The following is a 27,830-nucleotide window of genomic DNA, read 5'->3' as shown; positions in this document are numbered from 1 at the left end:
AGCCTGAACTTACTCATGGCAGGTGTTAACATGCCTGTGTCCCATGCAGAAATCTCACAGCAAGCTTCAGTAAACAAACAAGATCACATACGTATACTCATCATCAACTTGCATGTAATGCATGTAAACAAGTACACTTTGCTTCTAAATTAATTTCAGGTATAAGTCTCTTTGAAAGCATGTTCTGATAGTCTAACAAAAAAAAAAAAAAGGCATGAGAGGGCTAGTGACATCTTAATCTAATAAAACTAGACATAGTTTTATGTTCATATGGGCAATGGGAAAAATACAGTCTTACTAGGTGCTCTATGTCTTAAATAGAAATTTAGAAGTCTTATTATGAAATATATTTATCTTGACAGCCAGAGCATTTGATGTGGACCAAAAGAAGCTGCTATGAGCCAAACACCTGTTCATTACAACCATTGGTTCCTTTCCAGTAAAGCCTCCAAGATGGGAATTCCTGATGACTTTTTTAGTAGCCTAAATGTTTTAGGAATGGGGCTAGGTGTTGATTTATATAGAAATGGTTGATAAACACCTACTGATCAAGTGCTTGTGAAGTCAGTGTAATGATCTGTTCTGCTTCAAACTTCTGACCTGAGATAACCCATATAATCTCTCCTCCTTACTTGGGTGTTGTAAGAATAGCTGTATGTTCCTATGCATTTGGGCACAGTAGTGGGAGCCATGTAAATGTCTCAGCAAGGCAGATAAAACAGCAGGGGACAGAGATAATCCCTGGCACATCTCCTGGGTACCTCCCCTCTAAATATGAATCATGCTTCATGAAGGCAGATGTAATTTCTGTCCTTGTTCATGACATTTGTCAGCACTGGTCAGATGTGGTAAGATGGTGGCTATTTTATCTGTTGTTTTGTTTGTTTGTTAGTTTGTTTTTCTCCTTCCTCTGGAGAGGAAAAGAAAATGTTTTATTTTTTCTGAAGAGGAAAATAAAATATAGCTAGAGGTGCCCATACAGTGCTCAGGACAATAGCAGGCAGAGTGAGGAGTGGGAAATTCATGGTTTGCAAGTCTCCTACGATGAGCAAAGGGAACTGAATTGTTTGGGACAGCTTAATTTAAGTGTTATTTATTTATTTTATTTAGAATTGTTACCTGCTTTACAATTATCTTTTTGTATGTTCCTTTATTGTCACTTTTTAATCAAGAAAGGAAAATCCACAGTTAAAAATAAATCTGCGGAATAATATTTCATAACTGTTAGTTAAAGCAATACAATTAGGATGTTGTAGATGACAGACAATTCTGGAATAACCAGTACAAACAAGCATTAAAAAAATTAAGAGATGAAGATAAAAGGAATTCAGAAGACAGTAAATAAATGCTTCATCATGTTTTCCCAGATTCTCGTGTACTCAGAGATCCTTAGTTTGTACGCAGCAGTTAGGCATGTATATAGAGATATAATGGTGCTTAGCCAATAGTGGGGTGATTTTGCAAGGAAGGAGAGTAGCTTGTATGACAGTATACTGGCCTCCAAAATGTAGGTGGTAGAAACCACTTAGGAAACTATTTCATTAAGGGAAAAAAAAATAAAAATGTTCCAGACTGATGTAATTACAGTGTTTTCAATCATGGCTGAATTGGATGTAAGCTGTAGCAAAGAATATTCAGGAGAACACCTTGTTCAAGAAAAGCATCTTTTGGTGATGACTCCATTTTTAAGGGCTTTGACAAATGGAGTTTACTTTTAGTTAGGAAATAAATAAAAATATCTTCTGGTTAATTGAATTCTCAGCATGGAAACAAAACTAAAAAATGTGTGTGTGTGTATATATGTATATTTAAACTGGAAATTAAAATGAGGGAACAGGCATGTTATGAGTAGGTTTTTTTTTTTTTTTTCACCCCCAGAAAGCAAAACTAAGCTTTAACCTCGATAATCATGTAAAGAATGTACTTTTTTCTGCAGAGGTTTGACCTTGTTCTCCATAAAGTCTGTTTTCCTCCTGGGACTCTCCCTCCCCCATCCTTATGTTCTAATTCAATTTTACGAAACAACGCTGCTCCCTGCAAGAAGTAGGATATGACTCGTGGAGCACAACTGCACATACGCATCTTCTAATGGCAGGGATACTTGGCACAGCTCCTGCCCCTCCCTCAGTTCTTCCTCCCATCTCTGTGCTTGGACCGGGGTCAGGTTTTTGCTCAACTCTTACTTTTCACGTGGATCATCTCCTATACCAAGCTCACTGTAGACCACCCTGTGTTGTTTTTAGCATTTTTTAACCAAGACCAAACCAAAACAAGCCAATGCAATGGCATTTGCTTTCTGTTGAAAGAAGAGGGAAAAAAAATTGGAAGGGGTGTGAATCGGGGGGGGTGAGGATTTCAGGTAATTCTTAAACCTGGTCCTTGTGCTTTGATGGCTAGGGTTTTTAAGTGATGATGTTTAAGTATTCATAAATGGCTGAGGTTTTGGTGAGATTGAAGCTTAAAATCAGGAAAATCAAAAGGGAAAATAAAAGACCTCAGACTAGTAGGTTAGAAGTTAGATAGGTTGGTCAAGCTATTAAAAAAAAAGGTAAGAACAAATCTTTCCCTTCTTTGATGTCCCCTGAATGGAGCCCAGATCCATGTTCTTTAGTCATGCAGTGCCAATATTTTACTGCTGTTTGAACACCTTCAGTGCAAGCATGTTACCCACTTCACCCATTGCAAACATCTCAGTAAAGGAAGCTGGCAATGTCACATTAAAAAAGCCCTGGAAGTGTATCCTTCCAGGCATGATGGTATATAAAATACACGAGTGTATTTTTCTAAAGATGTAATGTAGCTAAACAGTGATAAACTAGGCATCTCTCAAAAAGTATTTCTGACCGTACACGTATGTCTTGCTATGCATGAGAGTCTTGAATTTGAATTTTTTATAGTGGCTGGGATATTATTATTATTATGTAGAATACCACTAGAAATTTGAAGAATATGAGTATCTGTAGAATACCAGTAGAAATCTGGAGTCATCCCAGTTTCTACTGATGTCAAGTGACTGCAATCTGTCCCATCAAATAATTTGTATGGCACTTAAATCTCTGCAGTATAAAGTATCTGAAAGGGGTCTTGGAATGCTCCTTTTGTAGAAAATGAGAATCGTTTATCAAGAAATAGCACCAACTTCAAAAAGTATTCTGATGATAGTACAGATAGCTAATGGAATAATGTTTCTTGAAGTTAGATTACTTCTATCTACAGGCATGGCTGCCTGAATTTAGACATACTCTGTGACCTGAGCTAATGCCTGAGATGAAAGCATTGCCAGTTATGATAAAGGGACACTAATAAACTGTGCCCAGAGAAATGGCATGTGTTCCTTATTTGTGCTGAATTTCAGAAAGCTGCAAGGCCCTGGCACCGCGAAGACAGGCTCACACATCAAACTTGAAGCATGTGAACAGTGAGTGAAAGAAAGGGATCACAGGAGGAGAGAGGCCCAAGTAACCACAGTGCACAACAATATCTGTTTGCTAATGATCTGTTTGTTTTAGATCAAAAGTTTATTATTGCAGTCAGTAAAGATATGAGTTGAATTGCACACACGTTTTGTGTCAGTGTTGGTCAAAGTTTATATAATTAAGCTTTGAAAAACAAAAGTTTTTTACAATAAAGTGCCATTTTTTGTCAGACTGTTGCATTAAGGCTTACAAACGTATGACCTGCCAACCAGCCACCGAAATTCAGACCATCTCTTGAGGTGCACTTAACATGGAAAAAAAACCCACAACTTTCTGCAGGTAGAATTTGCACTTTCTGGCACTGCTTTGACTATTACTCAAGATCCTGTCTGTGCCATCGTTTTTTCATCTGTTGGTGGTGTTTGCATTAAGTTGTGTAACTGCTTCTTAATGCCTGTTACGAAAGGATGCATAGATTGCAGCTCCATGAGGTATCCTGCACAAATCACTACTGATAAATGTAAGCATGTTTTCAAAAGTTACTCTCGGTTGAAATAATTTTACCTTGATTAAATTGTTCCTACATAGACCAAATGCTTTATTAATTCAGAAGGCCAGTATATGTTCAAATGGGCATCAGAAAACATGTAGCTGTGTTATCCTGTAATATAGTGCCTGTTATATTCTTAGCATATAACGACATGATGCAGCTTTCCTGGTTTGGGTGGGAGTTTCGCTGCTGAGTTTTGTATTGCCATGACTTTACCTCAAAAGTTTCAGGCTAGATCAGCTAAAACACAGTAACATGTAGGTAGAGAAGACATCAGAAGTCAACAGTCACAATGTTTTTTCATTTTATGCATGTTCTTCTGTGTTAGGCCATTTTCTTTTATTTAATCTAATTTTAATTAGCCAACTTGGCATCTGTACCAGGGAAAGAGGACATTGCGCTAACTACAGAGTTTAGCCTGGAATGGAGAAAATTGAAGAGACTTGAGATTAGGGGGAAATCTTCGTTGAAGAAAAAATTAAAAAGTATTTAAGTCTAAATCAGGATTGTAGACAGGGTTGTATTTTGCAGCGTTGTTAGCTGTAATAACACTTCTTTCCTTCACTGACATTAATTTAATACTTTGCTGAATGATTAATTTGAATCCCAATAGCAAGCCCCACAAGTTAGATTTAAAGCATTTCTTCACTGCAGTGTCCCATCAGCATATATTTTCTATTGTGGTCCTCTGAAAATGCATACCTTTCTTTGCATGGAGCCTTTTTCAGTTCTGAATATCAACTGACCATGTGAATATGAAATGTGTCAGAAGCCATCTTATATGTATTTAACAGAGGGATAGATGGAACAGAGGAGTGGAGAGAGTGGGCTGTGCTACTGACAGTGAAGTTGCAAAATGGCATTCAGGCTCGTTGATCATTGGTTGTTCTGCATACAGATTTTGCAAGTACAGAGATATAGATGACTTTTTCTCAAGATCAATTTGACCCAGGCTATATGAGATTTATCAAGGCCTAGATTAGAAAATGAATCACATTCCAAAATATATCGGATCTCACTTAGAGGGCTGATCATGAACAGATAACTATGTTAGCACTTGAAATATTAGTTAAAATAGAGTTAAAATACGGTGTCTAAGATATTTATAGCTACAATTTGTGATCCTAATGTAAACAAGCTATGAAATCTTGCTTCACCTTTCATCATACTGGGATTATTGATGATACCTCCTGGCCCAGATGCAGTAACGATCCACCAGAAGAGCTAAAACTGAACAAAGAATGGTCAAAAATGTCTGGATGATCCCATGATGTAGGTTGATAATTTTTTTTTTTTTTCTTTTCCCCATTATCCTCTTGAAAGGCAGTTCCAGCACTTACCTCTTAACTGCATAGGAGCCTTTTTCAGTTTCCAGACTGGCCAATGTTTACTCATTTGCTTTATGTTGTGCCAATTTTACCTTGTAGCTTACGCTGGTGTACTTCCCTGTATGGTGCTCTCCCTGAGGCCCTGAGGGATTTCTAGATTTCTAGAAAGGAGCCTCCTTCCTGATGTTTGTTTTTTTTTTTTTTTTTTTTTTTTTTTTTTTTGAGTTAATCACCATGAACTTGTAAAGATTATTCTATTAGCTCTTCTCTGTACCTATTACAGTGGGAAGTCATCTGCTTAGAAGAATGGTAGCTGCACTGAATGTGGTATTGTAGACAAGGTTTTATATCTTTCCTAATAACGGCAATTTTCAAATAATGCAAAAATATATTTTAGTTGTATTGGAAATACAACTAGATGTGGCACTATGCTCATGCTATTGCGACTTAAACCCCAAGGTGTTTTTTGTTTTATTGATTGTTTGTTTGTTTTACCATTTCAAACTGATCACAATGATAATTTATAGCAAATTTAAGTTGTTAGTTTCTCGGTGCACTCTTGCATTTCATCCCTTTTATTTTGGTCCCTAAGTACATGCAATTTCTCTATAACATTTTTATCCCCATTTCATTGGCAGTGCTTTCAAAGGTGCTTGTTTGTTGCTTGTATTTTTTTTTTAATTTCTTAACTTAGTTACCACGTTCTAAACATGTATATAAGAAATACTGAATAATAACTGCAGAAATATGTATATGAGAAATGTCACGGGTGAAAATGCACAGAAAATTCTTTCACAAGAAAAGCTGGGGAAAAACACTCAGCTTGAGTGGTGGAGCTCAGTTTGATCTGGGAGATGCTGCAGTAACTCTCACTGAATGTGAAGGTAAACAGAAACCCTCCAAAAACTTCTTTTGCTTTGCTCTTGCTATGGAGAGGGAAACAAAGAGGAAAGTGCAGAATAAACATGGTTCCTAAATCCATGATCCTAAATCTGAAAGACCTGTGGAGTGACTCAGTCCTAAGCCCACAAAGAGCTTTACAAAACCACCCTGTCACGCTGTGAACCATGTAATTTTCCTGAAGCAATGGTTGACCATGTACAAAATACCAAGCTAGTAATATGCACTGACCTTTGATAAAGTGGAAGGGACAGAGCTGCAAAAATATCATTTAGAGAAGATATTCAAGAATTCTGCTATTCCAAGAGAATATCCAGGAATAATTAAGCAATTCAGTAGTCTAGGGTACATGCATAAAAAATTTCTGATGTCAGAAAGGTATAAGGAGCTTGGGAAATTACTAGGTTATGCTTCAAGCATTTTTTTTTTTTTTTTTTAAGAAAAAAAAGAAGTAGGATTTTATCCTGTTGTGAGATTAATATCTGTTATTTAATAACTGAAAGTTACACTTTTGCCTGGTCAGTCAGTATTATTTTCATCAAATGCTTACTGATAGCTTGTGAAATCTGGCAGTAGAGTATAATTGTTGGCCTAGCATAGAACTCAAGAATATATTTCTGCAGTTTCCAGATCCAGAACTCACATAAATGTGAGTAGGAAAAATGCTTTTGCTTGGGAAACAAACTGTGGGAAAATTTCTCAACATGATTTGAATGTCAGAATAGAAATGTAACAACCGGTGAAGCCAGATTAGTGCAAAGAGAAGGCCAAAGGCACAAAAAAAAAAAAAAAAAAGTGTTCTTAGTCAATTTTGTAGTCCTGAAACAAAATGTATAGCTTCCTTTTTTGTTTGTTTGTTTGTTTATAGATAAAATTGCAATAATGTAAAATTATAGGTATATATGACAACCTGAAGCCTAGAGACCTTGTATTTTTCCGTCAGACTGACTTCAAAAAAAAAAAAAAAGTCTAGTCTACAGAAAGTTTAAGTTCAGGTTTACTTTTTGCAGCACACAAATCCGTGAACTTCTTTTGTTTGCCCAGCTAAATTGGGCAGAGGGTTGTGGGGAGCTTGCATTTTGGAGATGGCTCTGCTCACCTGCAGAACAGATAATGAAATAGGAGACTGGAAAATATGGGGGTTATGACTTCTTCACTGGAATATATCAAATCATAGAATGTTCTGAGTTGGAAGAGACACGGGAATGATCGAGTCCATGTGGCAGTCTGCATCAGAACCCCTGCACCAGGTCAGAAGAGACTCCATAGATTCCCAAGGTGTTTGCAAAAGATGTCCCCAAAATTGACGCAATCTCCCAACCAACGAGTCTTATGCCTTTCACGTCAGAAGCGTTAAGCCTCTTCCAGTGGCCCCACGGCAGCACCTACAACTTGACAGCTGCCTTATCAGTGCACTACCAATGCCTGTCCCATGCCTGGGGATGTGATGGCCAGCGGCACCTGCTCTGTGGCTAGTGTCTGACACCACGGCTCTGGGTCAGACACATAAGGGAGATGAAATAGATGAGAAGAAATCATTTGTCCTGAAAGGAGATTTAAAGTATAGCTAAACCATTTCTATGTACAGTCTTATCAGTCCATTTCATGGCCATTTGCCAAGGGAGACCTTGGTGGCTAAGGTCCCGAATACCCATAACAGAAGGCAGGGGTGTGACATGGTGTGATTGAAACCCCGTGTCATAATCTGTTGTAAAAACTCTTCTGCACTGGTGGTTGAAAGGGCTTTCTGTGATCCCAATTTCCAATATCCACAGTGCTTTAAGTTATGACATGTGAAAAGCCCTTCTAAAGCCACCTGCTGCAGAGCAGAGCCCACCTTAGCAGTAAAACCCACCTCGTTTGGAGATACCGATGAAAGATTTGTCTAGCATCACATGATAATTAGGGGTTGTGTTATTCTAGAACAATTTGCCATCCCTCAAGGATTCCTCCATCCTTTGGAATCCTCAAGGATTCCAATCCTCCAAGGATTGCCATCCCTCACAGTGAATTTGATAAGATCACGAATTTGTGACTTATTTTTATGCTATGCTTTATATTTATATATATATTTGTATATATATTTTTTCTCCTCCAAAATGGTCCTCACTGCCCTCAACTCCCAGATTTCTTTGATTTCTTTATTTCCATTTCTTGGTTGTTTTTTTTTTGGAGGGTGAGAGTGCAACTTTGCTTTTTTAGAGATGGAACCAAACGAGAGGAAACTGTCTTCTCACTGTCTTCTGTAGGAGACCTGACAACAAGTAAAAGTCCTTCGGGCTTGACATAAAATAAAGCACTTAGTGGAACTTGAAATATCTACAGAAACAAAGCTGACTTTATCCTTTATAGTACAGAGTTCTACACACATAATGATTTTAATGATTTACAAATGCATAATATTTTTGATGTATCCCACAGTATTTAAGGCCAATATATAATAAATCAATGTTTCATCTTTGCTATTTTTGAGATAAAATCAACTCTGAGATAAAATCAACTTTGCAAGTATCTTCCACAAGCAAAAGCAGAGAAGTGAAATACCTGCTCTTACAAAATTCACCCCTTATTCACCACGGGTATGGGGAAGCTTGAATAGTTATGCTAGAAAAGTGCTTGAGGTCTGAGCGTGGGAGAATCTTGTTCCAAATTCTGTCAGCAAGTGTCCCTAGATTAAAAATGATGGCAAATTGATTTGGATACTTAAGATTTTCTGATTTGTAGGTAATACAAGTATGTGTGCAATTGCTTGATAGATAAATGGTGCTATGTTGACTGTAATTTTAAACGTTAGTTATACTGGTTTTAATCAAATAATGCTTTCTGTTAGAACAAAAACCATTTTTGTACTGATGTAAGTTCCAAATTCAAGGGAAAAGCAAGGAGCAGCTTGGGCTGAAATGCCCTTATCTTTTCAAGTAGCAAATATGATATTTGAATGAGAAGAAATTACAGAATCACAATGCGCTGTATTACATAGGAGAGAGTCACTGTGCTCTTAATGAATTTTGCTCTTGTTCTCGAGATAAGGGAGATGAAATAGATGAGAAGAAATCATTTGTCCTGAAAGGAGATATAAAGTATAGCTAAACCATTTCTATGTACAATCTTATCAGTCCATTTCATGGCCATTTGCCGTTCTCAAATGCTCTTAGCATATTGTATACCAAAGAAAATACTGCTGACATCGAGTCCTGCGACTGCCAAATTGCATATTCATTATTGTTCGCAGTCACGTGAGGTCAAGTCCGGTTACTGCAAACAACGAATCTTTGTCTGCGTCTTTATTCCCTCCTCATGCCGGTTTTGGTTTCCTAACTTTTGTAGTGCTCCCTGGGCTGAAAGTTTCTTTTTAAAGAGGATGCTGTGTACTCTTTTGTAAACGTGTCTCCATTTCTAAAAGTGACATCATGGGAATTGCTGAAGGCAAGCTGGGGCGCGGGACACGGGTAGCCAAGATGTAAAAGAAGTTCCCCTCTTCCCGGCTCCCCCCTTGCCCCCACAGCATCCTGTAGCAAACAGGTACTTTGTTGCACTCCGCTGGATGCTTCTTGAGGAATGTGAACATGGGAAGGACAGAAAAATCTGACAAAAAATGAATCCTACCAGCTCGTTCTCATTTGCAGGCTGCTATGCATGAAGTGGTTTGCAGCTTATTCACAGAGAGCCAGGGATCTGTTGGTTTGCCATCAAATGCAAATTACCTCGCTGCACTCATTGACACAGTGAACACCTCAGTTTAAGTTTAAAAAGATGTATTGCAAAACTGAGGCGAGCTCCCACTCCTATAGAGGTCAGTGGCAAGCCTCCCATTGACTTCAATGGCAGCTGGGCAGAGTCCCTGTTTTCTGGAAGCAAGGCTCAGCAGTACTTGAGGGCTGCATGTGCTCCAAAAAGCTCAAAGGCTGTTCCTTTACAGCACTCCAAATTTTTTTCCCATTTGCCTGATTCCATGGCAACACACCAGCACCAGGCCCTGAATACTGAAATGAGATTTTTACTAGTAAGCCTGAGGATTTATACAAGTGTATCCTGTAAAAAGATCTTGCTGAGCTGCAGTTACCATTGGACTAATTCTTTATCCTTTTCAGATGAGTGGCATAATTATCTCTGGATTTATTTTACAATAAGCCAAGAATTTGCTAAGGTTAGAAAAACAAGGACACTGTTTTAAAATCATACCAGAAACAACTTTATTATTGTTATTATTATACACAATCACTATGTTTAAGTAAAATACTGTATTTATTTGCTATTCTTTCCAAAACAGTTTAGGGAACAGCCTAAGCAGTTTACTCATAAATGATGCTAACACAGACTCTAGAAATTGCAAAAAATGATGATAAGGCCATTGAGGTTTTGTTCTGATTTCTGTATTACTTATATCAAAGAAATAACCACTTTCCAACCTGAACAAGGATCCATATTAGATTCTGAATGTACTAGAGTTCATCTGTTACAGGGATGTGATGCAGACCAGCCCTGTATGCTCTGTGGCTGGGAGTTTGCTCAGAGTTACATCATAGCATGCTGAAACTGAGTGCACTGTTTGATCCCATATTTTGACACTAAAAACTGTGCGAAAGGGGAAAAAATAGCAAAGCAATTCTATACCTAGAGGAGGTAAAATTGCGTATAAGAAATACAAATGGTCTTTTATATTAAAAAGTACCTACTAGGAAGTTCCCAAACAAAAATGCAAATGCAGTGGAACAACAAAATGATTAGTGAGCACTAATTACAATTTTAACTGTTTTATGTTTCTTGCATTTTCTTAAACTCTAGTTATAAGCATTTACTGCCATCTCTGTTTTATTCTGCTGTCATGCGATCCAGTTGTTGAATCATTTCCTCCAGAGTGATTTTTTTAGATAAGCCCTGTTCTGTTAGCTGCAGCTGGGGGTGCCCCATTGCATGTTGTTCCATCCACTTATCTGGGCCATCCGGGCCCACCAGGATGAGGCGGCAGCATTATACTGAGATCACAGCTGTTGTGATGAGCTCTGTATGCAAGGAGAGTTACCACAATAAGTGATGCAATGCTGGATTTCACTTTTCTGAGCGGTGTTCAGAGCCTCCCCTTTGGATGCAGCTTTCCCCCCCTCAGGCCTGACAGCAGGACATGGCCCTGCCGACCAGCTGGACCCACAGCACCCGAGGGAGGCAGTGAGGTGCTCGTAATGTAAGCGGAGCTGGGCTGAGGTCAGAAACTGAGTCACTGGTCTGACAGAAGTGCTCTGACTCGATCGATGAAACCCTTATGTATTTTCTTTTCATATAGACAGCCTCCTGGGCTAGACTCGGATTAGCGAAGCAGTTACAAATCCATTTAGCTTCAGCAGGCACAAACGAAAGCAGAATCTGCCCTCCCTTTCTCGCTGACCTTCAGTGAATCTATTCAGGAAGAAGTTGGTATGAAGTCAAATGCTTTGTTACAGAGCTGGTCAGCTACGGGCTTGTAATTCCAAAGTGGCCAGAGACACTGGCTGGGATGCTTTTGGGAGACCAGAACTTGTAAGGGGGTGTTTGGCACTATCTGAACTAACAGTCATGAGAACTGACACACACAGTGCTAACCAAGGTTGGAATTCTTGGCCTGGATGATGAGAAAACCGGGAGAAAACCTCAGTTGTGAATGTGCTGTGAGAAATACAATTGGGGATTGTTCTTCTGCTATACAAAATACAACACCCTAGGAGGTGGTGCTTTTCTATATAGGCTGTACACTAGTGCTGCACTGCGTTTTATTGCAGAAACACAATCTTTTTGCAAGAATTGTGTCTTTCATGAGATTGCATTATATTGTTGTGGTTTAAAAAGTAGGTGTAAACTCCAAAATCCACCTTGCAACAAATACACTGTATTTTCTTGCTAAATAGGGATCTACAAATCTCTTCTGGCCCATAAGCTACAGAATACTTTTAAGAAAGCATCAGCTTTTTTTTTTTTTTTTTTTTTTTTTCCCTCTTTTTAGAGAATAGTAAATATTCTCCTCAGACACTCAGTCACGCGAAATGGTGCAATTCACAAATGCATGTAGCAGTTTGGTTTTCTGTCTATCGAGTCTCGCGCATTTCATTTAAGTGTGAAAAGCATCGGTAATTCTCATTTGTCCTAAATTCGAAGCGGCATCTAGGAGAATATGTCCTTGGGTGACTTAAAAAAAAAAAAAAAAAAAGACTGCAAATGGGATATTTGCATTAGCATAAAATGATTTATTATTTTTTGTCACTTTATACCTGTATTGCTCTGTATTAAATATCAGTGCAGACTCAAAGAAACATAGACACAAGCTCCCCCCCCCCCCCACCCTTTCCACAGGCATGTAACTCAAACTAAGCCCCAGAAACGCTATCTTTAAATAGCCCAAGACTGCCCAAGCCAAGACATGCTATTAGCCCATGTTTGTTTATGTGCAGCAATCTCTATCAACATTTACTTTTGCATTCAGCAAAAGACAAACTGGCAGCGCTGCAAGGCCAGGTAGGCAGATCGATACCGGTCCCGAATTTTCTGCAATTGTTCGAACTTCAACAGCCCCGAGCCCCTGTATATCCGAGCCCCTGTACACCCATACAAACACGCTTTTACGTTATTTTTTTTTTTTTGTTCAGGGATTTTATTTGAGCAGCCCTAATCTGAGAGAAAAGTAGCCGGGAGGGGGGGGGGGGGGATGAAGGCAGCGTGGCGGTGGAGCTGGCTGCCGGGAGGCTGCCCAGCGACCCCCGGGAGGCCGGGATGGCGACATTTGGGTCGAACGGGACAGGACCGGGGACCCCCGGAGCCCCCCGAGGCGCTGCGGGGCCGGGACAAGCTGCGGGGAGCCTCGGCTGCCGTGCAGCCCCGCGCCATGGCGGCGGGCGCTCAGGAAATCGCGTCAGGCCCGGCGCCGGCAGGCGGGCAGGGGGCAGCGGCCGCCACCGAGCCCTCTCCGCGTGTAGCGACCGGGCTGGAAACCGAAGCCGCAGCCGGGCCCGTGGCTGCTCCCCCCGGCGGCTGCGGGGCGAGGGCGGGCGGCAGGGGGCGGCTGGGAGCCGCGTGGGCGCGGAGGCTCTGCCCGGCGGGGGCCACCCCCGGCGGCGTCCCGGTGCCGGCCCCTCGGCAGCGGGCGGGGACGCGGCAGCCCCGGGGGCGGCGTGAGCGGGAGCGGAGCTCGGGGAGAGCGCCGGGTCCGGGTGCGGGTCCGGGTCCGGGTCCGTGCGCCCAGCCCCGCGGGGATGGCGGCCTGAGCAAGAGCCCTTCGGCGGAGGTACGTGGCGCGTTGGGAGCGCTGCAGCAGGCTTTGAAACACCGGCAGAGAGGTTTTAGAGGCCAGGGCAGCCAAGGTCACCTTGAGCGTGGTCCGGGGGCACGCTTCGTTTGTGTTCTTCAGGCATTCAGCCGCTCTTTTATTGTATATATTGTGTGGTTTGAGTAGTGATGTGCTTTAGTTAAAAAAAAAAAGGGTAACTGAAACTTAAAGAGTCAGCCAAGAAGAGGTTCCCGTATGGACTCGGGTTGTGTAACGATGCCCGGTGCGAGGCTGAGCGCTGCGGCTGCTGCTGGGGTGCACCTGGTGCGGGCACGGACGGGGCTGCAGAGAGGCAAAATGCGGGGATGGAGCTGTGTGGGGCCTTGCTCCTGGAAATCCTACACGGGAACGGGCTCGCTGCTGGGGGGCTCGTGGCTGGGCTGTAACGTGGCATTGCAGGGACAGATGCAGGAGGTGGAGTTGCTGCTTTATGGTGTTTTTTGCTAAATTAAAACGCTGGCTCCTCTCTTGATGGGACACCCAAACGAAACGGTTTAACCCGTAGGCTTTTGCAGGTACACAATTCTAAGTTGTTTTGGTACGTTTGGCCTCCTTTTCCATTTGTTTGAGGGATATTTATCTACCTTGCCTACCATATAGACAATAAATCATCCGTTTTAAAATAATTGTGCAATTTTAGACCTTTTCAATGTTTTTTAATCCAGCGAGCCCGTCACATCACGGATGGCAGCAGCATGTTTGGGATTAGGGGTGTGCTTTGCACGGAGCACTCCTCCGTCCGAGGAGGTTGTAAACTGGTTTGACTGCAGCTAGACCGGGCACATAAAACTTACTGTGGGATAGGACTGGGAGAGGGCATAAAGGAAATTTTATCAAATTGATTGGTGTCCTTCAGAAGGAAATGATGAAAGAATGAGGTCACGTAGTGCAAGAGAATAGTAAACTTTTAAAAGCGGCTGAAATGTCCTGGCTGAAATGTCCTCTGTATCCTTGTGGCCAAATGGCTTAATCCACGCAGTGAAGAACAGCGGAAAAGCCTGAGGGGGCTGCGATGACCTGTAATGGGAAGAGGAGAAGGGAAGGAAAAACATGCACGTAGCTGATTGGTATACCACATTCACGCAAATCGAATATGGTGGGTTAAATCCTGCTGGTTTCTGAGCGTAGTGAAACTTCTTCAGAATCTAACTTTTACTGAAAGGTGCCAAAATACCCATTAGCTAATTAATTGTTAGATACCTACCCCTGAAACGATACATGCATGAGTATTTTATAAAAAAATACATATTATTTTACAGCTTCTGATCTTCAGTTCAACTCGTGTGTCATGGATGAAACTGCGTTGTCCCTTGGAACGATAGATGTTTCATATGTGTCCACCTCAGCAGAGTGCAGTATCGGTAGATGTAAGCATTCCAATGAAGAATGGGTAAGTAAAAATTGCAAACGTGGCTGGCCATGTTTGCCTTTTGTTTTCTTGTTTTTTTATGCAGGTTGAAGGTGGATTTTTTTTTTTTAATCATCTCTAATGCATGACACAGTTTTGATTTTAATGTAACTTGAAATGTAAGGAAGAAGAAACAGTTCAGTGCTGTGCCAAAGACTAACGATGCTCGATAGGGAAAACCTTCATATTGAACTCTATTCGTAGTCTCACAGTCTACTGGTGTGATGTTAGTAATCATTTTATATAATAGCAGACGTGCAGAATTTCATTCTGTAGCAGACTGAGGTCAAACAGAAAGTCAAACAGAAAGCTGGTTCCTGTTCCAAAAGAGGTACTTGTTTGAAATGTGCAAGGGAAAAGGAGCATGAGGCTAAAGATGCACAGTGATGTAACCATTAGAGTCAGAGCTATTCATGCAGTACAGCAGGCAGAGAAAACTTGGTGGATAAAAATAAGGAGCCTATTAAAACTCGGTGTCCTCTGAGTGAGTCTGGGGATTTGGAGGAGGCAAAGGGGGAAGGAGCGGAGAGGGTTGGGTAGAGCACAAAGCCACATGGGGATGAGCTGGGTGCTGGTTGGTTTAATAGTATAGGTCAGGAGAAATTAGGAGAGGAGGAGTTTGAACTTGGTACAGAAGAAGGGTTGGAGACATGGTCAGAGTTGAGGAAAAGGACAGATGTCCTGACAGCTGGGTTTTGTATCTAGCTAGGAGTAGGATACATTACACAGCAAGCTGCTGGAACGAGAGAACTGTGAGAGAGTGGGATAAAAGCAGGCAAGCCAAAAAGATAGGAAAGGTTTTGTAAGAAAGTGGTGGTAAGTTTGGTCTGGGATTGGAGGCAAGCAGAAGCATTTTTGCTACAAAGTTGGTTAATGAGGAGTTAGCATTACTGAGGGTGATAGAGAACAGAGTGGGCCAGGCTTAGCATTTTGGTGCTTAGTTATTTCAGTTGAAGAGTTAGCCTTGGAATAAGTGCAAATTCATACAGCTTGCCAGGTGTGATACGTGCATATTTTCGTTTTCAGTCATCTTCAGCATTGCTTTTGACTTTCTGTTTGTTTCTCAGTGGGCTGGCTTTCTCACTGGGTATGTGATGATCTGTATTTGTGTTTCTAAGCCATGTGCTTGCTGGTTTTAAGGTACTGGTTCTACCACACTTCTATTCCTTTTGAACGAGCTATTTTAAACATATATCTTTGTATTTTGCCATCTTTTCATTTTCGTTTGTTTCTGTGGCTTTTTTTTTGTTAAAATCTTACAATATTTGGATTAAAAAAATATGAGTCTAGTGGACCTGATGCTTATACTCAGGGAAGCAATAATGCAGTAGACTTTAATGGGAACAGCCAATGTCTTTGTAAGTCTTGTAGTTAAGTATATTTTTGTTGTGTCCCAACAAACAACATGTTCTGTATATGCACTTACTTTTGATTTTTTCCATTCTGTAATCTTATCCTAACTGGAGAAAGCACAGTGGTTCCTTTTTCATGTTGCTTTGAATAAAACTGCCAAAGAACAGCCTACAGAGTCAATGGAGTTAATGTTTCGTGTATATTCAAATTGCAGTTTTACAGGGTGTTGTCTGGTAAAAGCTTGAAATGCATTGCTCATATTATGAGCACCTTTACGTTAGCATGTAATTTACAGTTAAATTCTTCACCTTTTCTCAGCTGTCAATTTCCTTGCTGTTTTGTAGTAGAGTTATTGTTTATTTTAATATTTCACATGTCAGCAAATGCTGCAATGCTCAAGATATACAAGTACAACACAATGTTTTGCTTTTGTTTTTGCTTTTTGTTTTTAAATCACATCATTTGGAGATGAAATAATTTGTTTTAGAAAAAAAATCTTTAAAAAACAAGTACTGGTTTCAGGATTATTTTATTTTTTTGTGATAGTTTTGTGCGTGTTTCTGGCAGCACCTCTAATCAAAAGTTTTCAAATACCCATTAAAACATATGTTGCTGGATATTGACATGGTGTTCTTTTGTTCCATAGGGAGAGTGTAACTCGAGGCCTCCTCTCTTCCGATCTGCCACTTTAAAATGGAAAGAGACTCTGTTGAGCAGAAAAAGGCCATTTGTGGGACGATGTTGCTACGTATGCACTCCCCAGAGCCGGGTAAGAAGATTACAGGCTGGATTATGTTTGACAATAATGCGTAGTTACAGTGTAATGAAGTTTCAGAAGTTTTCTTACTTTCAGAATTAAGGTCAGAATGTTCTTGCTTTATAAAGGAATATAGTTTTTCTCATTTGTTTGTGGTTATATTTTCTTTGTCATGGAATTAATGGATGACACAGATCTATTGTGATGCTTTGTCTCCTGCTATTCAGTGCGGACTTCGTGCACAAAACTGTCCAGCTCTTCAGAATTAGTACTGTGAAAATGTATGGAAAAAAATATCTGCTCTACTGGATTAGTAACGGGAATTTGGTGCTTACAAAAGTGTTAAGGCTTATTTTTAGGATGCTTAATTCTCTATCCACACAACGTGCACAGTTTTGAAGTAAGCAATGTACTTCCCTTCAAACTTGAAGAGATCAATCCTGTGCTTGAGAAGACAGCTTGGTTTTCTGCACCCAAATAGTTCTTGGCTTGTCTGCCCATCCTGGCAGCAAGACGTGCCAGTTACAATGGCCAGGATATTTGTCTGCTGGGAACAACATCAAGAGGGTGGCACTGGAGACATTATGCCAGCTGGTTTAAAATGTGACCTTTATTGAACTGCATTGAGCAGGTTTTCTGTAGGCTGAAGATGTAAAATGCTGATAAATGGCATAATGTAGTTTGCAACAAGTTCATCATCTGGCTTGACTGTGTGTACACCGCAGGCTTTACGTTGCACTCAGCTACACCTGCACTGAGCTCCTTAATTGGCTGGACTGGAATAAAAATTTGCCTTTTCCTTTGACTAAGGAAAAGTTGTTATTTCACTTTGCTGCAGCTTTCTATTTTGGCATAGTAATAATGATACACAAATGTGGGATAGAAATCCGAATGTGCTGTGAAGAGTATGTATGATATGGGCTGCAAGACAGGCAATTAGAGAAACTGGGACTGCTTCTAACAAACAGTGGAGTGTTTTGACTTGTAAAAAGGTGTGTAGTAATCCCTAGCTAGGGCCATTATGCATTTAGTCATTAGGCTATTAGTAATTAGGCTATTCCTCTCAAGTTGGGGATTACACTTCAAGAAGAAAAATCTTGTTCTGTATTTTGTCCGTTTAATAAGAAATTACTAGTCCTGAGATCTCACTTAGGAACGAGGCATGACCTGATGAAGTCCTTTTTTGCATTATGCCCCAAGAAGGTACCGTTCTTGCTGCAGACAGTAACAAACCAGATCCTCTCATTAGAGTCTGCGTGTTTCACTTTTTTTTTGAGCTGCCTGTTTAGTTAATTATCTCAAGGAAGAGGGAGAGATGAGCAAGACAGATTCCCATAGTGAGCTGGCCAAGCTAGCACGTTGCTGGTGCTGTAAGTGGCAAGTCTGTTCCCTCTTACGTTCTTCCTGCTCTCCTGTGGCTGATAAAGTTCACCAGCCAAGCAGAACTGCCTGCTTTATTTATTTATTTAGTCTGTGGCTGTCTTAGTTTTCTGCCTTACCTGAATGAATTTGGCTCATTAAGGGGTCTGATATTCATCAGTGCTAGTGGTGATGTAAGTTACAAGGTGGGGAGGTGGTGGGAAAGGGTAGGGCAGTGTGGGAGCTGGGCAGCTCCCGTGTGGTGCAGAGCTGGGAGATTAGCTCACGTCGTCTCACAGAACCACATCTTCTGCCTGGCAGAGGATTGGGGCAGAGTTAAACAAGGAAAAGCTGAAGTGTGACAAGGCATCTGGAGGATGAATTTCAAGGAGCAAGTTTATAACCTAATGAATGGTTAGCACACTGGAGTGGACTCAGGCATTCAGTAATGCTTCCTCAGATTTGTTGCTGATTTTTGGGAGACCAAGAAGTTGTCATTGCGCACAAAATTATGAATGAACATTGTGAGAAATTGGTGTTAATTGAAAGTTTCCGTTTAAGTGCCTAAAGTTACAGTTTGTCAATTGTGCATACTACACAGCTGTGCTTTAACATGGGGCAAGAGTGTTTGCTCCCACTGCAGTGTGTAATTTCTACCTGATTTGCAAATGACACGGGACACTCACGTCTTTCAATATGTGGCAAATTGAGTGTCCTAAACAAACTACAAACAAATAAGGCTCTTATCTGTCTCCCATTGCAAAATTGGTAATGAGGCTGTTCTGTAGCTTTGCTGTTGCTGGTAACCATCTTTCTCCTTAACATCCCTGTCTTTGACTTCCTTGAAATGCACAATCCCAGTGATTTTACCTATAATTCCCTGTTGGCATGGTGCCAGTTTTAAAATTAGTTTCTTTCTGCCCAAATAATATTTAATCTTTTGGTCAAGGTTCTTAGCTGGAAAATGGAAGATTAAAGTTCAGGTCTGCTTGCCAGGGAATGTTTGTTTGTCCGAAGTGGAACTGCTCCCAAACTCATCGCAGAGCAGTTAATAGTCTGACATGGAGAGCCTTTATGGAGGAGGCTGGACTGAGTTTGTTGTTCAGGCAGAGCAGGAATGTGAAGACAGTTTGCCATGTAACCATGGATATTCTCACCCCTGGGCTGCTGTTATGTGATGCCTGATCCGCTGTCAAACTGGGTGTCACAGGCTGAGTGTAGAAAGGCTCGTGGTTTTACTAATGCTGAGTGCGGCTTAATGAATTTCTGGCTCAAATAAGAGTTCTGTATTGTGACAAGTCCTGGTTTATGTTACACCAGAATATAATAAATAAAAAAAAATCTGGCTTGAAGAATGTAACCAGAACATTTTTCTGTATGCAGTGAAGCCTAGAGAATACACTGGAAGTACTGGAGTTGGGAGTAGTGACTTTCTGAATTTTATTTTCATTTCAAAACGTTTTCTGTATACTTTGTAAGGAAATTCAGCACTTCTCTGCTTTGCCTTTTATCATAGAGGTGAAAAATACTGCATTATTTTATTTGTTGTTAGGAATGTAAAGAGGTGACTATTCTTATATACAGAAACGGTCTTCTAATCTTCTTCTCCTTGTTTTTACAGGATAACTTCTTCAACTCTAGTATTCCTTCTTTGGGTCTACGTAATGTCATATATATCAATGAAACACATACCAGGTAAAGTAGGAAGTCTTTCTTTTACTTTTGAAATTCAGTGTGTTCTAATCTTATGGCAGGGAAATCTCTAGGATAGTCCAGACTGAGTGAATATACATTGCAGTCCTGAAATGCAGGAATCGATGCTGACTTCAGGAAAGTAATATACTTGTAAAATTCAGCTGTGTGCATTTGGGCACAGGACAAAGTTCTTTGGGGTTATTGGCAAGGAGTGTAAAGGTCAGACCTATTTCATAAAAAAAAAAAGGCATTTTTTCCTTCATTGCAAATGGCAGCATCTGCAGTATAGTGCTGAGAGGAGCTGTTTTATTCCCATACTTAAGAATGACTTTGGGCTGCATTTTAATTTACTGAGCAAATCTGGCTCACAATTTAGGCTTTCACTACTATTTACTAATGACAGTTAAATCTGAAAATGTCTTGCTAGACTGTGACTCCTCTGCCTCAGTGGCAGAGTGCAGCTCTTGAAAGATGGTGTATTCAACATAAAAATGAGTATGTATTTTTGTGCTACTTGAATTATATCTTGTCTCCTTCATTTTGTTCTTTGGAAAGTTAATAATGCTTGCTGAAGTTTTTGCAGTAATCATTAGCATAAGCAGATTCTGCAGTGTTTGTGGAACCAGAGCAAACAAAGAGAGGCCAGCAGCCTGAAAGAAATGAGCCAAAGTGTCTGAGTGGAAGAAAGGCAGTATTGTGCTGTGCTTGAGAGGGAGGAAGCTAATGTTAGAGACTGTTCTTTCTTCAATTTGAATTAATGATTTTTTTAAGAGTTGAGTCTGTAGTTTAGAATACAGAAAAATAACTGAAATAGTGTTCAACTTTTTATATTAGTTTGAGAAGTCTCATCCTTGAGTGCTTTTGAATAGTCAGAGATTCTTAAATTAGAAATATAAGGGCAATAAAATATGGGTTAATGAATTATTCTGAAATAAAATGCCTTTAGCTAAGAATGTTATTAAAATCCTCAATTCTCAGACTATAATAAAATTCTGAGGTCCCCTGGGGTTCCATAGTAACAGGTGTCTCCATAAGCTTCTGAAGGCCAAGAATTATCAGCAGCCTTTTTCTGAGGTGTGAATATGTCAGTTTTGGTAATTGGAGCAAGATTCTGAACAAAATAATACATCTTGACTGGGTCTGCTCTGTGTGTTTTTTCTTATGTTCATGCTACATGATTAGAAAACAAGTTTTTCTAATTGTTCTGCATTGTGTTTAAGCTTTAAAACAAATACACAAGTACCTAGACAGGTCCGTCTAATAGTTGCATGCTGTTACAATTTGTTCTTAGTTACAAAACCTCTTGACAGAAAGAAGCATATCTCCTTCGCTCTGCTATTTTGAAAAATCAATAAAGCTATCTCAAACTCAGGTGGGAAGGGGAAAATGGAAAAGCAATTAAAACAGCATCACCAATCTACTTTCCAGACAACATGGTTAGCAAAATTCTTTGTCCTTAGAGACAGTCTGACTATTTGTGTGTTATGTGACAGTTTTGATTGCTTGTGCATATGCACTCATCCCAATTACAGGAGTTGTGGCGAATTCTGTTTGACATTTTTGCAGTATGCAAGTTTCCTCTCATCTTTTATAACTCTTTTCAGTGTATTTACACATGTTGTAATGTGGTAGGGAGGTTTAACGGCCAGCATTGGCAGCTCAGGTGGCCACAAGGAAGTGAGACCTTGGCAGTGTTTCCATCTGGGGCACCCACTGGAGCATCAGCAATACATTGCACTGCCAGTCCTAAGCACAGACTTTTTGTGAAGAGGGATGAAAAAAAGGAGGGGCTTTGTATGCTTCAGTAGTTTCCTGTGCTTCGTTCTGTATCCCTGTATTTCTTTCCATGTTGCCCTACTGCTGTGTCCTTAATGGCACTACAGGCAATTGCTTTCTGTGTCACTCGGTAGAGGCAGAGGGTAGAGAAAACTGTTAATCAGGCCCCAGACTTTGTACCTAGTCCCAGCAATATACTTCCTTCTTTCTTGGATTAACAGCTTCTCACGGTTTTCTCCTCTGCATTCATGAAGATCTTTCAGCAGTAAAAGTGCAAGCTTCAAATATTTCCATGTGTGCATAGTAATGAAAGAGCGTTGCATAATACTGAATAATAATGAATAATCTCGGGAAGGGTCAGGGCTTAAGATACAAAAAATGCAGAAGTTTTTAAGTAGCACTTCGAAGAACTTTACTTCTTTTTTCTTCTTAGTATTTATTTTTAAGGTTCCATTTTTTTTTTTTTGCCAGTTGTTTATTTTGAGGCTGACACTCAAACTTGCTTCATATTTTTGTAGGTACAGAGGATGGCTTGCAAGACGGCTTTGCTATGTTCTTTTTGTGCAAGAGAGGGACGTTCATAAGGGTATGTTTGCGAAGAATCTGACAGAAAATGTGCTGAATAACAGCAGGTAAGATAATGCAAAATATTTTTTTTTGTATGACTAATACATTACATTATAATCTAAGAATTTGGAAACTGACGGCTTTGAAAACCATGCTCTTTAAAATATATTAGAAGATGCAGTGTCTTTAGCACAGACACTCAGGACTGTGGCTTGCAATTTCAGTTTGAATACTAAGAGGGGAAATTTGTAATTCTTAATCTTCAAATGAATAATGTGTAGTGGGTGGACAGCAGACTTGGTACACAGAAAAATAAATTGCTGTGTGGAAACTCTTCAAACTTTTGTTTATCTAATTCAAGTTAAATCGTTATTACTAAAGCCATACTATTGTAATCAAAATTTTTCACTATTTCAAAAATAATGGGAAAGTGGCATTTCAGATTACCCTAGTTTATGAAGCAACAATAGTGTGAAACAAAATTGGAAAAAGATTATAGAGTGTCTACACCCACTCTTTGTTTTGCATAGCTTGTTTTCTGTCTCATCTACTGAATTTTAAAAGGCATGTTGATACCCTGATCAGCTAGTAAGGTATCTGTTTTCCATGGACACAGAGAAACACAGCCACATACCCACTCCTCCAGTCTAGTTTAGTCAGAGAACTCCCCTGAATTTTTGTTCAAGTCCCAGCCAAAGATGATGGTGTTGCTTTTGTAAAACAATGCAAACTACCTAGCGCCACAGTTACGGTCTGTTAATCCACTTAATCTCTCTTATATATGTTTTAAATGGGGAAAACAGCCCATATAAAATTTAGTTACACTTTGTAAAACTGAGATTTCAAGTGTGGAGATATTGTAGAAATGCAAAATAGCAAATGCATAAATCTGTCTAATGAGGTAAGTGAAATTTGCTATGGTAGTAAAAACAAAGTATGAACAAAGAGGAGATTTCAACTGCGCTATTTGCAGTTTTAACATGATTGATCATTTCTGAAATTCAGTGATCACTTAGTATCGGTGATCAAGTGTGTACATACTGTTTTATGTACCAAATCTGAGTACGTTCATCCATCATCCACCTCTTTAATTCAGAGGTTAGCAGTACTGAATTAAATTGAATTAATTTGGAATACACAAAACGTTGGTGTGGCTTTTAATCTTCTTTTATGCCTGCAAATTACTCTGGTAGTAGTGTATAGATTATTCCTAGCAGTTGTTGTCTGTCTTGAACTCTTCTATTGCAGAACTGTCTCATAAGTGTTACTTTTTCATGTTAGAGTACAGAAGGCCATCGTAGATGAAGCTTCTGAACCAAGCGTTCCAGGTAGTTTTGCTCAGACGGATCCTAAAGCTATCAACAAAGTGAAGAAAAAAGCTAGGAAAATTCTCCAGGAAATGGTAGCAAATGTGTCACCGGCTTTAATCAGGTAAGGAAAATGGCCCATCAACATTGTCAATGGATAAAAGAACAGTCAAGCTGTCTCTGTATTGTAACAGCAGAGCTTGTAACATGTTATATATAATTAATGAATAATTATTCATAAAAAGTCCTTTTCTAACATCACCTAGCAAAACGGTTGTTACTCTTGATTGTCAGGTACAGCAGAAACCCTTCCTTTTTTTCAAGGGATAAATCTTATGATGTGATTAAATGCAAGCATGTTTTTTCCTCCCAAATCTAGGCTTGTTGCTAATGCTTAGACCAATAGTATCCTTTGTTGTTTGAGGCTGATACAGGAAAAAGCAGATAGCTGCAGGATCTTAGACTGTGAAAGACCCTTTTTTCCAGTAACACATTGAATATCATAGCCTGTAGTTATAAATGTCTTAGAGTCTTATCTTAGATATATACGACTTCACTGCTAAAGATCAATTTGCTTCTGTCATGTTCAAAGTCCTTTCACTCACTTTTGTAATGCAAACCCTACCTCTTTTTGTAACTACATTAAGTTTTCCTACAAGACCAGATTCGCCATGTCACCTAACGTGTTTATCCATGTGCTTAGTTACTGCAATCGATCATAGGACCTTTGTTAGCTTGCCACATACATACAGTAGTCTTCATGGTGTGAACAGCCTGCACTGCAGTTGACACAACTTTTGTGTCATAATTACAGAAGGCTTTATGATAGCAAAGACTTGTTAAGCAATCTGATTTCATAGTAAGGTTTCTTGAATATGAAGTAATGAGATTTTATGGCTTTGTCTTTAGTCGTATGGAAGCAATATAAAAATGAAGGCAGCAGTGAAGGAAGTTCTTTGAATTATGTTTGCTCTTTTTTCAGGTTGACTGGCTGGGTGTTACTGAAGTTGTTTAATAGCTTTTTCTGGAATATTCAGATCCACAGAGGTCAAATAGAAATGGTCAAAGCAGCAACAGAGGTAAGGGTGGGGTGGGAAAAAATATCTAGTAAGGTATATTTCTGATGGAGTTTCTCTTAATGTTTACAGTGCTTTCTCTTTTCAGGAGAGTTCTTCTAAGTCTCTGTCATACCAGATTCTAGACAGATCTGTCTTCAGCTCAGAAATAATGTTTTTAATTAAATGCAATGTTCTTTGAGTTGTGTAACCTAAAATACTATGTCAGCGGTGTCTTCATCTTTGCTTCAGGATCAGATTTTAACTGTAAGGTTGAATGGTTATCTCACATAAACCTGCATCCAGCATTATTTCTCTTTCTGTGCTGAGGCAGCCAGTAATAAATTAGTAGGTATGTTTAGGATTTTCAGAATTTCTCTTACATTAATTTGGAATAAAAAAAATTTAAGAACTTGTCTTCCTTGTTAGCAATCTATTCTCAGTCCTGCAATATTTACTGAAATTGATTAAAATAACCCCTAAATTCAGCCATCTTGTTTACACTCAAATGAATTGATTCTTTTTGCAGAGATTACTTTATAAAGATGCATTAGATAAGTTTAAAAAAAAATGGTTCCTGATATTTTCCGTTATATTTGGTTATGGTGTTGGGAACCCTGCTATTTGTAGATTCTTGTTGATGTCTTATAGAAAGAAATAGCAACATTTTGGTGATGCTGATTTGGTCACATCCCTTGAAACTTTTTGATTGTTTTCTTAGTACTGTGAGTCTGTAGAATATCAATGGTTCTGTCTGGTAATGTTTACAACTAAAAACTGCAGTCCTTGAAAATTAAAAAGTAGAATTCATTGAAATATTCTCATTGTTGTCACAGCTGAGTGAAAACCAGAAGTCAACAAACTGAATGTTGGCAACATCAGTTCTGATAATATGCTAGCAATCTTGATGACCAATTTTAGAAAAGGAATAATGTTCCATGGTTCTTATCAGTTGTCTTTTTTTTTTCTTTTTCTCTCCTCTCCATAGATGAATTTGCCCCTTATTTTCTTACCTGTTCATAAATCTCACATTGACTACCTGCTCCTTACATTCATACTTTTCTGCCATAACATCAAAGCACCTTATATTGCTGCAGGGAACAATCTCAACATCCCCATCTTCAGGTAATGATAATAAACTATGTGGAACCTCGCTATTTGAAAAAGGCTGAAGTGGGGGAATGATCAGTTGACCAGTTGTGCACTATATCATACATCCACTTGTAAGGGCATCAGTATTACTGGGCAATTCTGTAGAATTTTTTGGCTCCTATTGCATGCTTGGAGAGAGACCATAACAAAATCCTTTTGTGAAATTAAGTGGGATAAAGAATAATATTAATTTCTTCTAGGAGTCTCAAAGTGAGTAGGTGAGTAAACAAAGATTAATACGTGAAAACCATATGTGAATAGGCAGCTATTCTTTGTGAAGTTACCTGAGATGACTATTGGGCAGTGACAGTACTGAGTGAATAGTACTTTGTGGGAAAGCACTCCAGTTTGATTTCTGTTTAAATTATATTTCTGGTGGCTGAAGAATGTCTGAAGATCTTTTAGGTATTTTCTTTGCCAGTGACAAAGAACTCAGGAATACCTGATCGCTGAAGAGCCACTGGACATTGTGGGAAATAGCAAGAAAAGAAGGAGAATATCTTGACTCAGAGAGTGTTTTGCACTACTAGGTGCTGGTCCATGATCATCCCAGTAAGAAAGGCACTCAGATGCTATGGAATATTGTTTAAGATGCTGTTAATTGGAGTTAACGCTGTAAAGAATGAGAGACTAGCAAGGATGTCCCTTTAGATGCTGGGAACCCTGAGTTGTGCAGCATCCAACAGACCTCTGATATACATGCAGCATGCTGCAGATGCTGCCCACAGGACAGGTTACTACATTTTGATCACTCAAGCTTGTACAGGATCTTACTGCAAGAAAACAGCTGTATCCATCATTTTTTCTGTCAAACAGAAAGGACATTCTTATGAGAACTTCGTGGTGCACTTTTAAAGACAAGGCCACACAGGTGGTGTAATTGCTGGCGTTAAGTGGGAGCTGCCTGAAGCTTCCTCTCTTAAAACAAACCAGCTGAGGTTATCCTGCAGCCAAGGGATGTTTGCCTCACAACACAGGCATGAAGGCCGAGCTGTACATGCAGCACAATGCAGATTTGAGCTAGCTCAGGTTAACTGTTTTTTCGGGGTCACTAGCTCCTTGATGTACAATGGTCAGGATCGTGACAGAGGGTAAGCGGTCTGTTCATGTAGTGACATTGAGCAAGACAGTGAGTCTTTAGTAGCCTATTTCATTAAAAACAGTAATGTGATCCCATCATGTGCAAGTAGAATAATACATTTTAGTCTTAGGTAAATTTGGTAATTTCAGTTGCTGTTGTGTGCTGGGAATTTTACACTGGCTGTGCAGTAGTTTCATATAATCCAAAACCAATGAGTCTATTTCTTCTTTATTGCGTAGCACATTGATCCGCAAACTAGGAGGATTTTTCATTCGTCGAAAGTTAGATCAGAGTCCTGATGGTCGTAAGGACTTCCTCTACAGAGCTTTGCTCTATGTGGTATGTACTTGTCTTTGTGTCCATAGGTAGCATTTCAGTTGGGTGGCAAGTAGGAGAGTAATTTCCATCAGTCTGGGGAGGGTTTTTACTGCTTTGAATTTGTCTTGGGGTTCATGTCAGAAAAGCAGGATATGTTTTTGTATCAAGTCTTGAATGTGTGAAATAAGAGAGAATGGAATGCCTGGTACCTTTGAGGATCAGAAGATTCTCACCTTGCATAATCCTCGTTAAAGTAAGTGGAATTAATCTCTCTGAATTAATATTAAACTTCAGTCTTGTTTGTCTGATTTCTTTTGTACTGGGGCCTATCTACAGTGATTTTATTAACTTAATAGAAGCCTCTGTTTATGATATGTTGATGTAGTTCTTTGTGTAACTCAGTAAAACAGCTCTATTTGCATCTCAGAAGATGGGATATAGTAAGGAACCAGAAGAGACATATGCAAATCTGCTAGATCAACTGTTGCTAGAGATGTTCTTGAACAAATGGCAGTAT

General features: G+C 39.6%; 1 protein-coding gene across 6 annotated transcripts in view; it reads left to right on the top strand.

Moving 5' to 3' along the window:
* GPAM (glycerol-3-phosphate acyltransferase, mitochondrial) overlaps positions 1–27,830 on the top strand; it is a 49,712-nt gene that overhangs the window by 4,942 nt on the left and 16,940 nt on the right. For 2 of the 6 annotated variants that reach the window (XM_021268821.4, XM_038181455.2), the window contains 8 exons: positions 14,745–14,875; positions 16,893–17,015; positions 19,984–20,057; positions 22,352–22,465; positions 23,682–23,831; positions 24,690–24,786; positions 25,751–25,887; positions 27,235–27,334. In XM_021268821.4, the coding sequence (XP_021124496.4) occupies positions 14,774–14,875; positions 16,893–17,015; positions 19,984–20,057; positions 22,352–22,465; positions 23,682–23,831; positions 24,690–24,786; positions 25,751–25,887; positions 27,235–27,334 (897 nt within the window). In that variant the 5' untranslated portion in view covers positions 14,745–14,773. Of the gene's footprint in view, positions 1–13,264; positions 13,444–14,422; positions 14,582–14,744; positions 14,876–16,892; positions 17,016–19,983; positions 20,058–22,351; positions 22,466–23,681; positions 23,832–24,689; positions 24,787–25,750; positions 25,888–27,234; positions 27,335–27,830 lie in introns of those variants that run through there. The other 4 variants (XM_072039785.1, XM_038181454.2, XM_072039784.1 and 1 more) reach the window with 4 other exon arrangements.

Source organism: Anas platyrhynchos, chromosome 6 (genome assembly GCF_047663525.1).
Source record: "Anas platyrhynchos isolate ZD024472 breed Pekin duck chromosome 6, IASCAAS_PekinDuck_T2T, whole genome shotgun sequence".
In the NCBI taxonomy this organism is placed as follows: Eukaryota; Metazoa; Chordata; class Aves; order Anseriformes; family Anatidae; genus Anas; species Anas platyrhynchos.
This window is presented reverse-complemented; position numbering and strand designations above follow the sequence as displayed.